The sequence below is a fragment of the Geotrypetes seraphini genome, chromosome 14 (assembly GCF_902459505.1).
Source record: "Geotrypetes seraphini chromosome 14, aGeoSer1.1, whole genome shotgun sequence".
NCBI lineage: Eukaryota > Metazoa > Chordata > Amphibia > Gymnophiona > Dermophiidae > Geotrypetes > Geotrypetes seraphini.
The window spans coordinates 73,595,037-73,608,682 of record NC_047097.1 but is presented as its reverse complement, the minus strand read 5'-3'; the positions used below and the strand labels follow the sequence as shown (position 1 = coordinate 73,608,682).

At 42.3% G+C, this 13,646-nt stretch overlaps 1 protein-coding gene across 2 annotated transcripts in view; it reads right to left on the bottom strand.

Moving 5' to 3' along the window:
- The window catches only part of MAP2K1 (mitogen-activated protein kinase kinase 1), a 43,631-nt gene that overhangs the window by 15,557 nt on the left and 14,428 nt on the right, over positions 1–13,646 (bottom strand). Inside the window, exons 3-7 of one of the 2 annotated variants that reach the window (XM_033919561.1) lie at positions 12,633–12,779; positions 11,818–11,895; positions 9,230–9,281; positions 4,016–4,140; positions 2,408–2,603 (exon numbers count right to left, since the gene is read on the bottom strand). In XM_033919561.1, the coding sequence (XP_033775452.1) occupies positions 2,408–2,603; positions 4,016–4,140; positions 9,230–9,281; positions 11,818–11,895; positions 12,633–12,779 (598 nt within the window). The remainder of the gene's footprint in view (positions 1–2,407; positions 2,604–4,015; positions 4,141–9,229; positions 9,282–11,817; positions 11,896–12,632; positions 12,780–13,646) is intronic. The other variant, XM_033919562.1, reaches the window with a different exon arrangement.

Sequence of the window (13,646 nt, the reverse complement as noted above, 5' to 3'; positions counted from 1 at the left end):
CGTTAATTCAGACTAAACTCAAAGACCTGCCCAAAAATGCCCATAACTGAACTCCGGGCCCTCTGGCAATCATTTTTATAGTGCACACAAATTTAGTTTTTCTTTAAAATGCGCACAGATGAAATTTTTTGCGCACACAGCCTATGAAAAATTAGAAGGAACATTGCTAACCAGCATAGCATAATTATTGAATCAGGGTGAATCAACACTCAATACAGTCTGGATTCATCAAAGGGGTTCAGTCTGAGTTACCCTGAGCTAGAGATTTTGACAGTACACAGAATGAAAGGCAATTGTTGCAGTTCAGGCCTTGCCACATTCTGATCAAATTAAACCAACATTTCAACCATTGCGCTGGGGGTTTCTTCAGGGTATGCTGTGAAGTCTGGAGTTGGTTGGTGTTTGAGATGGGTGGTTTCCTCAGGAAGATGGGAGATTTTGGTGGGAAAGTCCTTTAGTTACATATTTGAATTTGGGTAGGAAAATTTGTTGGTCCTAGCAGAGAATAAACAAAGCCACTGATACCGAGATGGAGATAAATTCCAATCTGATGCAAGGCAACCACCTGACCCCCAGATTCTACGGCCTACCCAAGACCCACAGACCAGACATTCCTTCACAATCCATTAACCATACCATACCATTTCTTATATCCAGCAATTTTTAGCAAGGAATCACTGTGGCTTACAATAAGATTGGGATCAGTCAATTAAAAGAAGAAAACTGGGATCAATTATCACAATTAGCAGCTAGGTTTCAGAGAATGTGATTAGAAGGAGAAGAGATATCTTTAGCATTCTCCTGAACCTGTAATAGGAAGGGATCTTAATCCCCAATCCATCCCCTAGTACAGCACATACTTTCCGGTCTGAAAACTAAGAACTTTAAAAGAGAGACTCTGTCTGTCTATCTTAGTGATAGCAACATGGACATGCTGGGCAGTCCCAGGGGATGAAGCAGTTCGAGCCATGTGGACTACCCACAGAATAGGTTAACCTAGCAGCATTCTATTTAAAGACAACATTCTTTCAGGACAAACAAGAGTACTAGACCCAAACAGAAGGCACAGCAATGGGCTCTCCCTCTCCCTGGTGGATAGCCAACATATTCATGGAGTCTTTCAAATCTACCCTACCGAGTAGTGTCAAGCTCAAAGCTAAACTGGGATTTGCTGTTTGAATGACACATTTGTCATTTGGTCCCAAAGATGGGAAAACCTCTGCAATTTTCTGAATGGAGACCATTCCAACAAAGTTCACCATGGAGAAAGAGATCAACATTTGGATTCAAAAAGGGGGGGGGGGGTCACACTGTATACAGAACCACTACCAACATACAGAGTCCCACCATCATCCAACCACAAAACATTGTCCAACATACTAGTGCACAACCCAGTCTTCAAAAAGAAAAGAACACCCTCTAGGATACATTCTTACTTAATAGCTACAGTAGAAGAACCATTTCTGAAGCCCTAAAAACATCGACAACCTAATCTGCAATAACTAAACCACTAGATAACAACCCCATTACAGACCAAGTGCTCCTCTATGTCCAAGGAGTGCTACATTGCTAAAGATCATTAGAACCACAAAAGATGGCATCCACACTCAAAATATGTGAAAGATCAGCTACCTCCGCTCCAAACCCCTCAAGTTTCTACAATCTCAAGAAGTAATGCCTAATCTTAAATTGGCAAAACCAACTGCACCATACAGGAAAAGCTAAAGAGCAAATGAGGCACCACAAACTCAGTAGCATGGAATAATTGGCTATAGCCCCCCTCCCCATGCTAAAACTGGTCCTATGACTGGATCTGAGGTCACAAAAAGCTTGGAGAAAGAAGATCATTAATGGCTGAAAAGAATGAAAGAGGCAGTGGAGATAGCAAGACACTCACATAACCTCAATGGAAACAAAGCACACCTTTGAAACCAAGCATTGCAACTGCTTATCCAAATGAGGCTTAGCGCAAAAATCTTTTATCCCTTCCCAAAATGTGACCTAAACAAACTCCCCACCAAGTCAGAACTGTTCCAATGAATTTCCTGCCTAATTATTTTGCTAAAATTTTAATTTATAATCAACAAACTTTCCTTCCAAAATTCAAATTTATAAACAATGGACTTTTCTGCCAACATCTCACATCAATTATATAAAGACAAACTGCAGACCTCAAAACATACCCTGAAGAAAGCCACAGCACAATGGCCGAAATGTTGGTTCCACTTACTGAGACATGGCAAGACCTGGACAACCCCAACATTCATGACGCCAGCTGTGGAAGTCTTGAGAACAAAATGAAAGGTGTTAGGGCAGGATGATGTTACACATTCACTGAAGAATAAATGGAAAAGCTTCTTCTCGCACCGTCAATGCATTTCTTTGCTACACAAGTGCTCATACTTACTGCTGGCAGGCCGGCCTGGGGGTCTGGGTCTTGAGGACATCTCTGCTCCTTCCACAGCACATCCAAAAAGAAGCTCCAGCTCCTTGGCATCAGGTGGGGGGATAGGATACCTACCGATTGCCATCTCCACCAGCGAGAGCCCCATGCTCCAGATATCTGACTGCACCGAGTAATGGGTACCCTGGAGTCTCTCTGGCTGCCAAGACATAAGACAGCAGATATGGTGTCTTTAACTTTTCAGAATCCTGTCCCAAGTCCCAGAAGTAAAATATACAAGAACATTGGTCTAGAAAAGCATTTGGTGCTTCTCAACTGAAAGTTATTCACAGACCACAAAAATGTCATTTGTTGGGATGAGTACTGCCTGCGTTTTCACTGTTTCAACTGAACACCTCTCCCTTCTTCCCCTTCCAAACCCATCCTCCACTCTCCTGGGTGATTGCATTTAAGCAACAGATATTGTTCAGAAGGTGTACGAATGGCTTCAATTGCTGGACTTACAGCTTTGCATATTGTCCACGTTTAACCAACTTTATCTCAAACACACTTTCTTACCAAACTTTTAGGAAGTCAATCAAAACTTATTTTTTCGATAAATTTCTGACTCCATTTCTGCCGTGATGTACATCTAAAACACTTCCAGGAAAAACTTGATTAATCTTACCATGAGAATGTAATTTGGAAAGTTTTTTTGTAATCTTGCTGTCTGTATACAGACTCTCCTCTGTAAACCACTCTGAACTTTTGTGGTATGCAGTATATAAAAATAAAGTTATTATTATTATTGTGAGGAATAATCTAATCCAGATATGTGAGTAAGTACGGCATTTGGAGATAATACTAGAAACCAAATTAACTTTCAAACCACAAGTAAAACCTGTGGTGAAAAAAGCATTTCCTAAGAGCCTGACAACTTTGGTAAGGTTTTACACCAGCTAAATTCCGCCTAGTTTGGGTTATATTTTGGTCTGCCTAAATCCATTCTTTGGGCTATGCAGCTTCTGCAGAACCTGAAATATTCCTAGGAGAGAACACCTTAAGCCAATGTCAGCATCTCTGCAATGGTTCCCGATATCAGCATACTAACAATACTGTATAAATTGGAGATTCCTCTATCTTTAGTTACCCCAAAATAATATAAGAGTATCAAGATCAAAGATAAACCATGCATGGAAGTTCATATAGCATGTAATGTAAATGTATTGATTATAAATAATGTGAGTATATAATGTACTGGAACAACAGTGTGTGACTGTCTTCCCCTCTCCATGTCTTCATTAGGGGAGGTCTGGATAGGGAATAGGGAGAGATAGAATAGTATGTCAGGGCAGTCACTGGGCAAAATGATGCCCTGAGCAAGAATTGCTTACGATACCTCCCACCCCTTCCCCCTTTTGGGTTCATATACTCCCTGACCCACAGACTGACTCAAAAGGGCAGAAACGTAGCTGTCTTGCTCACTTATATGCAGTGTAAAGCTACGTGAAGTGAAATTTTCCTGCACTATTTAAATCACAAGTACTGTATTCCAGTGGAGGCAGCAGAGCAAGCTGAAGTGAAAGCTATGTGATATTAAAACACCTGACAGATCACGCCTATTCTACTCACAGACATGTAGGAGCGGGTGCCCACAAAGGAGTTGGCCATTGAATCGATCAGCTGCCCACTGACTCCGAAGTCACAAAGTTTAATCTCACCCCTGGAGTTTACCAAAATGTTTGATGGTTTAACATCTGCGAACAAGAAAAGGATAATCTGAACGTCTGAAACATACTGTACAATAAGGTGGCCCATGGAAGTATGCAAAAAAAAAAAAAAAAAATCACCCTTGTCAAACCACAAGGCTTATTTTTGTCCACTTGGTATTTCTTACTCATGTGTCAAATGTTGGCTTGATTAGACAATATTTAGAGGTCACCCCAGCATGCACTGTTGTGTACGTAGGCGATTGCTATAAGCTATATAAGTTGGCAAGTGAGTCAAGCGATGGTGGTCTGAGATGGAGCCAGGATACTGACAACGCAACGAGTATTTGTACTTAAAGAACTCATCAACAAGAAGGTGACAGACAGAATGAAGAAATCTTTAAAAGTGAACTCAAACAGCTATTTGATACTTCAAAAAAAGATATTATGACTGAACTTAACAATGAAGATCGAGAATTCCTACAGAGCAAAGGCAAAATGGGTTTTCTTGCTGTACGAGTGGCACAAGAATACAGAAAGAGACAGTGTGAGCAAAAGAAAATCATGACAAAAGCGAGGAGCTGTTGTTAATGATGCAGCAGATCGGCTAGTGGCCAGCCACCAAAAGAAGTTTCTTTCTGCATCAAAGGCAGCTCTTATGTCATAGAGTAACTGTTGGTTATTTGTCGAGTGCACAAGAATTACAAAATACTGTTGAGCTTAGCGGTAGTTTAAAAAAAAAACCCAGCAAGGTGGGGTGACCTCTAAATTTTGCTTTAAGTACAATTTTGTGTGTTTTTCATTTTTATATAAAGGAATAAAGTTAGTCTTGTGGACAAACAAAATGTGCTAATTTTTTGGACCACCCTACTATATATAACAGTAGAAATTTCTACAACACATCACTGAGAAAACATTTCACTCTTCCTGTTTTCAAGAAACTTTTCAGGTTTGGTTATCTAATGTTTGCAGGCAAGGTTTGAGCTCAGTTTTCAAAAATGTGCAGGCAGACAAGTGAATTTGCACCAAATCCCAAAGGAAAAGTACGTGAACACCTTTTCTTTGAATGCTGCTCAAGCAAAAAGCACCCAGAGATCTGTACCTGCTTTGTATGTGGGTGTTTTATCGGGGAGAGGAGACCATTTGTGCTATAGTAAAGATGACATGGTAAAGGGTTCCCATGGTGAACTGCGGCAACCCGTGGTTAGCCCGCAAAAACGGAAAACAGTGTAGCCAATGACGGGAATGGGAACAAGGTCTTCCATGCCCCACTAGAGCAGTAAATGGCAAAAAACTGCACCAGGGTCAGTGCGGCAACATCCATTCTCCCCATGGCTCAGCATCTACTCCCCAGTTCCCCTCGCGCCTATCTTACTTGAACAAGACAGCCACGCCAAAATGAAAAATCTTGAGAGCCCTGCTCTGATGCTTTCCAGTTACATCAAGGAGGGACTCATCAGCTGAAGGAAAGCCTGGAGCAGGCCTCTGAAGATTTTTCAGTGTGGCGGCAGTTTTACCTGAAGGAGCCAGTCGAGCCAATGATGAAAAACTTCAGAGGCCTGTTCCGAGGACTTCCTTCTGCTGATAAGTCCCTCCTTGATGTATCTTCTGGTTTTGCGAAACCAGACATTACATCAAGGAGGGGCTCATCAGCTCAAGGAAGGCCTCGGAGCAGGCTCGTTTGGGTAGTAGGCGTGAGGGGAGCTGGGGAGGAGATGTCGTCTGCCGCTATCAATGTACTCATGGGGAAGGGGGGAGGATGCTGGCTGTCTTCAGAGCTGGAGCTGAAAGACAGTGCTGAATTTGGGTTGAGGAAGAGAGTTGTTGGACCAATGTTGGGAGGGGGGGGGTTGGGGCTGGAGGGAAGGGAGAGAGGTACTGATGTGGAGGGGGGATTGGAGCTCAAGGGAAAAAGAGAAGTGCTAGACCAAAAGCTGGGAGTTGGATTCACGGCTCAGAGCTGGAACTAGAGAGGAGAGAGATGTTGGACCCATGAGAGGAGGGGCTAGAGGGAAGGGAGAGAGGTGCTGGATCCTTAGAGAGTGTTGACAGAAGAGAGTGAGGTACTGGACCTGCAGGGAGGAGGAGAGTGAAGGGAAAGAGATGCTGAACCAAGGGGATGAAGGGAGTGAAATGTTTAACACAGTGGAGGGGTGGAGGAAAGAGAGGGAGAGACACTGGTGTAAAGGAGTAAGAGGAGAGAAACTGATCACAGGGAGATATACAAAAAGAAGAGAGATGGTGGGCATGAATGAGCACATAGGAACACGCTTTATGGGGGTGGTATATGGATAAAGTCAGTGGCGCAATGCCAGATATAGGAGGGTATATGGAAACAGAAGATGGCTAGACATGAGGGAGAAGAGGAACGCAGAAGAGAAGAGATGTTGGACTTGGGAAGGGGGAGGCATAGGGACACAGAGGACGGACACTGGGCATGGAGGGGATAGGGACACAGGGGAATTACTAGAAAGGGAAGTATAGGAAACAGAGAAGGGAAATGCTTGCTAAACATGGGGAAAAAACATGCAGAGATGGAAGATGTATGGTGAGCATAGAGAAAGAAGACATGTCAAATGGTTAGGAGTTAAGAGTAGACAAACGGAAACAGAAACCAGAGCCCGAGACCAATGTGATGTAAAGAATAAAATGACCAGACAACAAAAGGTAGAAAAAATATTTTCTATTTTGTGATTAGAATATATCAGATTTGAAATATGTATCCTGCTAGAGCTGGTGTTAGACATAACTGGGGACCGCAAAGACCAGGCTGGGCTTCTTTAGCTTCCATCTGGCTTAGGGCTCTCTTTGAACAGGGGATAGTTGCCCTAGTTGCTTTTCCCTAACACTATTCCTGCCATGTGTGACTGAAGCATTCTGTTAGCTTGATTTTTCTATGTAGCTTTCTGTAATATCAATTTGACTTCAGTTTTCTCGATAGTGGAGGGGATATTTGTGAGGGGGAGGAGAGGGGAGACAGGGGTTTTGTTGATCCTTGCTCTGTATTATTTGTGATTTATAAAATGAAAATTGAACAAAATATTGTTTCTTTTTATACTTTAATGAAATAAGTTCAATATCAAATCATAACTATTTGAGGCGTGTGCGGATGGTTTCTGGGGATGGGGCGGGGACTTTTTCCCCGTCATTCTCTATATTGCAATCTCTCAAATAAAAAAAATATTGTCTCTCTTAGTCCAACCTTGCCCTAGGGAACACCTCCATGAAAACGCGGGTAAATGCATTTCTACCATGTATAAGATGTGCAATGTTCAAAGAGCCGTTTTACCTGGGGAAATGGCTTTCAAATTGTGTCCTATTGCTTTTAAACACTGGTGTGGTATGTTACATATATACATCTGAGCTGCATAGGTAAAGGCAGTAAGTAATTCTGGGATATAATCCATCTTCCTGAATGACTTAAATGGATCCACTCAGCAGAAAGGAGAAACACCTGAACAGTGTTATGGAGGAGACCGGAGACAGGGCTCTACAGCCTGGAGATTCCCAAAAGCCTTAGGATAAGACTGGGGTTCTGGGAAAGAGATTTGGTCAAGGCGCATCTTTGTAGACACAATAAGGCACCGAAGCATTTGATGGATAGCATTCTGCCATACGAACCACAGTGCATGTTACTCTCGGTGACTCACGATGACCTCCATATTCCGACAGTGAAACAGTTGTGGCTGGCTGCGTCTAGAGCTAGCATGTTTTCGTGTGTGGGTCCTCGGGAGTGGAATAAGCTTCCAGGATATTTACAAAAGCAAACATGTTTGAGTTGTTTTAAGAAAATTTTGAAGAAACATCTCCTCTGTAAGATGAAATATAGGACTTGATTGCTAGTTTTTTGATGCGAGGCGTTGGTAGCCTCTTTGTAATTTTAAGAGGCTTTACATCAGGGGTGTCAAAGTCCCTCCTCGAGGGCCGCAATCCAGTCAGGTTTTCAGGATTTCCCCAATGAATATGCATGAGATCTATTAGCATACAATGAAATCAGTGCATGCAAATAGATCTCATGCATATTCATTGGAGAAATCCTGAAAACCCAACTGGATTGCGGCCCTCGAGGAGGGACTTTGATATCCCTGATTTACATTACCACTGTTATGTTTTATTCATGTTCGATTTGTTGTACTGTATGTACTCTATTGTGGCAGTATAAATAAAGAAATACAAATAAAAATTTGGGCTCCACAGGCATGAAGGAAATGAAGTTGCTCTAGAGAGAGCAGCAGGAGATCCAGGAATAACAGCGGGGCAGGGCTTTGGAGATTAAATTAAGACTTTTCTAGACTGGTTTGTGGGTCATTCCAGAGCTTGTTACACGTTTATCCTTCATCTGACAGGCACCACATTTTTGTTCTAACATCAGCATCCTCAGATTGTAACCTACTGCGGACTTGGATCAGAGACTATAGACTGCTCTGATCATATAGCTGTCTTGGGGAGCAGCTAAAAACCCTGTTTGTGAAATGCTAAAGTAACCATTAGCAATTATGGAATTGCCTCAGATTAAATCCATACACTGAATGCATTACATCCTGAACTTTTAAACAGAGAGACTGGCGCAATTAAATCTTCCATTTCTTTGGTAAGATTGACAGTATGATCTGTATTTGGACAGTAACAAATGAGACAGTGATATGGAGTCTCTCCTTTTCCCCCTGGAAATGCTGCCCAGGAACCCCTAGTGTTTCTTCTCATCTCTTCTGCTACTCCCTTCACGATTTACAAAACCATCTACGCTCACATTTCACAGTGGGGCAGCTCTTTCTTAAGTACCTGAATCTCTGTGGGTTTGGGTAGGTCTGTGTGTCTTACAGTGAGTTTAAAGGAGATCCTTTATTCATTTCTATTTATTAACTGCCTTTTCATGAAGAGATTTACATAAAGCAATTTATAATGCACCTAAGTATTTTCCCTATCTATTCCGGCAGGCTGATACCTGGGGCAATGGAGGGTTAAGCGACTTGCTGGGATCGAACTCATAACCTCAGGGTGCTGAGGCAGCTGCTCTAACCACTAGGCCATTCTACCCCTCCACACTTCAAGCACACTGTGTGACCAATTGCTATAATGAACCATGGACTTCTCACTCTAAGTACATTCAGCAAAGAGAATGAAAAGAGCCCCCTACCTCTGTGCATGATCTTATGCTTTTCTCTCAAGTAGGTCAGTCCTTTTATTACCTGTAGTACAGTTGAGGAAAAAAAAATACATACATTTCAGGAAGCTAAAGGGAAAGAGAGCATCATCTGATCACTTGCAACAAGTTGACACAACTGCCACAGCCTGAAATCCAAAAGCATCCTTGCATGGAAACTAAATCCACTTTGCTATGTGGACTCATTAAGAAGAACCATTTTCCATCATCTCCTGTTAAGGCCACTTTCAGCTGCTCCCAGTGATTTCCCCCCAACCTTTTGGGGGCATCCATATGCCTAAAAGTGTCACAGATTATCTCCAGCAGTGCATGTGATGTCACTGATGACTTCATAACCCATGCAAACCAATTTGATGGAATGTTTGAAGGAGACTCAGTAATCCCTTTCAAACATGGCTGCTCACAGGAGCTGAAGGGAATCAAAGAGCAGCAGCCTAACAGTGCTGCCTCCACAAAGGCAAGAACATAATAATAGCAAATATCCCTCTCCTCATGAAACTGCTCGAGTCTATCATATCTACCCAGCTCTCTTCCTACTTAGAAAGATTCTCCATCCTCTTACCTTACCAATATGGCTTCAGACCCAACTTCTGCACTGAATCCCTATTGGCCTCTCTAATCTCTAAGGTTCAGCAACTGCATTCTCGTAACAAGTTTGCTGTCCTTCTACAATTCGACCTCTCCGCAGCTTTTGACGTTGTCCACCACGACATTCTAATTTTCCAACTCTCCGAGATAGGCATTAGCTCCATAGTTCTTGATTGGTTCTCCAAATTCTTGCACTCCCGCTCTTACATGGTTAACATGAGCGGCACCTCATCCTCCCCCTGGACCCCGACTTGTGGTGTCCCACAAGGCTCACCCCTCTCCCCAATCCTCTTTAACATTTACATGTCCTCCCTGAAACTACTCCAACTATCCCCCCTTGAAACTCTTTACACTTACGCTGATGACATCCTCGTCCTCCTTGAGACCGACTCGAACCTCACTAACCTCTCCACGAACATATCCTCATGCATAAAGAACCTCCAATCCTGGGCATTCACAATGCATATGAAACTAAACGAGTCCAAAACAAAACTCCTTTGGCTCGGCCTAAAATTAGACCATCCAAAGTATACAGATTGAGATCTTTAAGTCTGTCCCCCATACGCCTTATGATGAAGACCACGCACCATTTTAGTAGCCTTCCTCTGGACCGACTCCATTTAAACAGGATGGTCTTCATCATAAGGCGTATGGGGACAGACTTAAAGATCTCAATCTGTATACTTCTAGCACTTCTCTTTTTGAGGGTGCTGCCTCCAGAATTGTACACAATATTCTAAATGAGGTCTCGCCAGAATCTCATACAGGGACATCAATACCCCATTTTTCCTACTGGCCATACCTCTCCCTATGCACCCTAGCATCCTTCTAGCTTTCGCCGTCACCTTTCGATATTCTCATTACACCATCTAGTGCACTCCATCTATCCAATTCTCTGGTTGCCCGGTCAAAGAAATTGATCAGATTTGTCTGACAAGACCTGCCTCCGGTCCTGATTCCTGGGACCCTTTATGTTGTTGATGTTGGGATCCAAGATATTTGACCAAATATCTTTGACTAAACTGTGGAAAGCACCTGTGCACACTTACTGCAGGACATAGGCTGCTGTCCTGTGCTAAATTTGCCTAGCTGCATGCGTACAGTCTGCTAAAATAATTTCTCCTAATTTTCTCTAGGGGAAGTGTGTTTGGGGGGGTGGAGAGTGGGTGTGACAGTGCTAATAAGTTAGTTATGAGGCATTGCCATGTGCTGATTACTGCGGCGTTAGCGCATGGGCCATATCGCCTAGAAAACAGATGTCTGTAAGATCTCCCGCAGTAACTGTAATGGCGAGATTAGCTCTTGGCCACTAATTGGGAAAATGGAAATGTCAGTCATAGCACAAGTGGCTTTAGTGCACAGGAAAGACGTGATAAGCAGCACGCTAAGACCACTTTTGCTGCGGCTTTAGTAAAAGGACCCCCATATGAGATCTATAGTGCAATATATGGTGTCCACAGTGCATATCTACGGTAATTGTTCTTTCACAGGGCAAATGCAGTGTATGTTACACAGATCAGTGAAAAACTCCTACTTCATGCATTCTGGAAGTATGCATTTTAACAGCAAGGAGTGAAGAATTTTATACAGCAGTGTGTGGCTAATAACGCAAGCTGCTCTGGTGTGAGATGCAGCAAGTTATACAAAAGCAATGTTATAAAATGGGGACATATCCACACAAAGTTGTATCAATGTGCACAAGAGAGACATTTGATTATTTTTTTATATAGGCGTTCCTTTATAAAAATTATCCTGTCTGTGTCTAAGGCCTAGTGCTCTTTGGGACACAGAGTACAGATTTCTGGTAGCTGTACTAGTCCAGGGTAAACTGGAGTCTCAGTAGGCCAAAGGTCTCTTTAAGGAATCAGATGCACCAGTATCTGTTATGCTGGATCTTCAACAATTTGCACAAGCTCAGAAACAGTTAGCTAAACCTGCTGCTGCGTCACCAGTGTCTAGGAGAAGATACTCACAGCAATGCTAACTTTGCCCAAAATCTTCTCAGGGATCTTTCCAGCTTTCTTCAGTACTTGATCCAAGGACCCACCATCCTACAAATAAAGATTTCAACATTTGAACATTAACACTTTTGTTCTGCACTTCCCCTTTAAAGCAGTAGTACCCATGTGTAATGAGACACTAAATAATAACCTTGCCATGGCCTGGGATAGTCAAAGCAGGGGCATAGTTTCTCAAAGTCAGATTGGGGAGGGAGGGACAAGTTCCTGGAGGAAAAATCCATAGTCTGCTATTAAGATAGACATTGGAATATTGCTCTTTGGGCTTCTGCCAAGTACTTATGACCTGGATTGGCCACTGTTGGAAACAGGATCCTGGGCTAGATAGACCATTGGTCTGACCCAATGCTTTTATTTTTGGTTAACATTGATGTATGTGATAGTATTTGTACCTTTTTTTTTAATACATATTCATAAGGGTTTATGTGTTTTTTTTGCTTCTATCATGAATAATTGAAATTTACACTTGTGATTGATGTAATGTTAAAATGTTTTTCAATAAAAATACAAGTTTTTAAGGTCTAAATACAATGAGTAATTGGGCTTAATTCTGAGCTTTGTATAAAAGAATTTAAGGTGGCTCATCTGGGGTTTGATGTGATGGGCTCTCACCACACTCTGTATCACACAATACAAAGGAAAACAAATCACCACCCCACGTGCGGGATATGAAACCAACAAAAGAGTGGGGAAGAGACACAAAGTCAATTTATTATATATTAACCTAAACGAACTGGACCCCAGTTGTGTCCCTTCCCCACCACACTCACCATATGCTCCATGCAGATGGAGATCTCACCATCGCTGTAAAAGGCCCCATAGAAGCCAACGATATATGGGGAATTACACTCATGCAGCACCTGCAGCTCACGGATAATCTGATTGCGAATGGCTGGTTTGATCTCCAGGTGAATAAGCTGCAAAACAAAACAAGCCGTGTGCAGGCCTTCCAGCACTTATTTTCAGTCTCAAAAGCAGCAGGGGTATTCTGCTCCACTTTCTTTTTGTCTAAAAATTAAGTCCTGATCAAACGAAACCACCACCAGTTGTGAGTGCCCTCTTGTTCTCCCTACCATGGAGAAGTGAACAACCTGTCCTTATCTACTAAGTCTATTCCCTTCATTATCTTGAATGTTTTGATCATGTCCTCTCTCTCTTCCCCTTCCTACCTCCCTTTTATTTTGACTTCAATATAATTTTGTATCTTCCCCTCCCCCAGTGCCTATTGTACCTACTTTGTCCGTATCTTTGTCTGGTTTTTATGTTCCCCTATTTTTATTTTTGCATTTTTTTAAAAAACTCTAATTTTAGCAATTGCAAACCGTCCAGATATTTGTTTGATGGTTGGTATATCAAATTGTAAAGAAACTTGGAACCTGGATTCTGTAGCTCCTGGTTTTTATATCTCCAGCTGAATCTGAACTAACCAGGTAAAAAGTATGAATGAGAAGGACAAATGAATCCACCTCTGTTGCTCAGAGGCCAACGTCTGAAGCCCACACAGGATGCAACAAAGTTCGATCTAAACTTTGCACCTCCAGTTCAGTTGTCACAGAAACTCCCCCTGAGCAGAACCAAGAGGAATTCCTTTACAACATTTCATTATGCAAAAACATTCAAATTCTGGAGTTACCTCAGTAACAGCAACACAGGGTATATTGTAAGTTAATATAAAACCTTCTCAAAGACTAATAGCAGACTAACTGCATCAAGCCCACTTATGAAAAGGCACCACCATTGTTTACAGACATGTTATATACCGCCCTATCTTGGAGAAGTTCAGG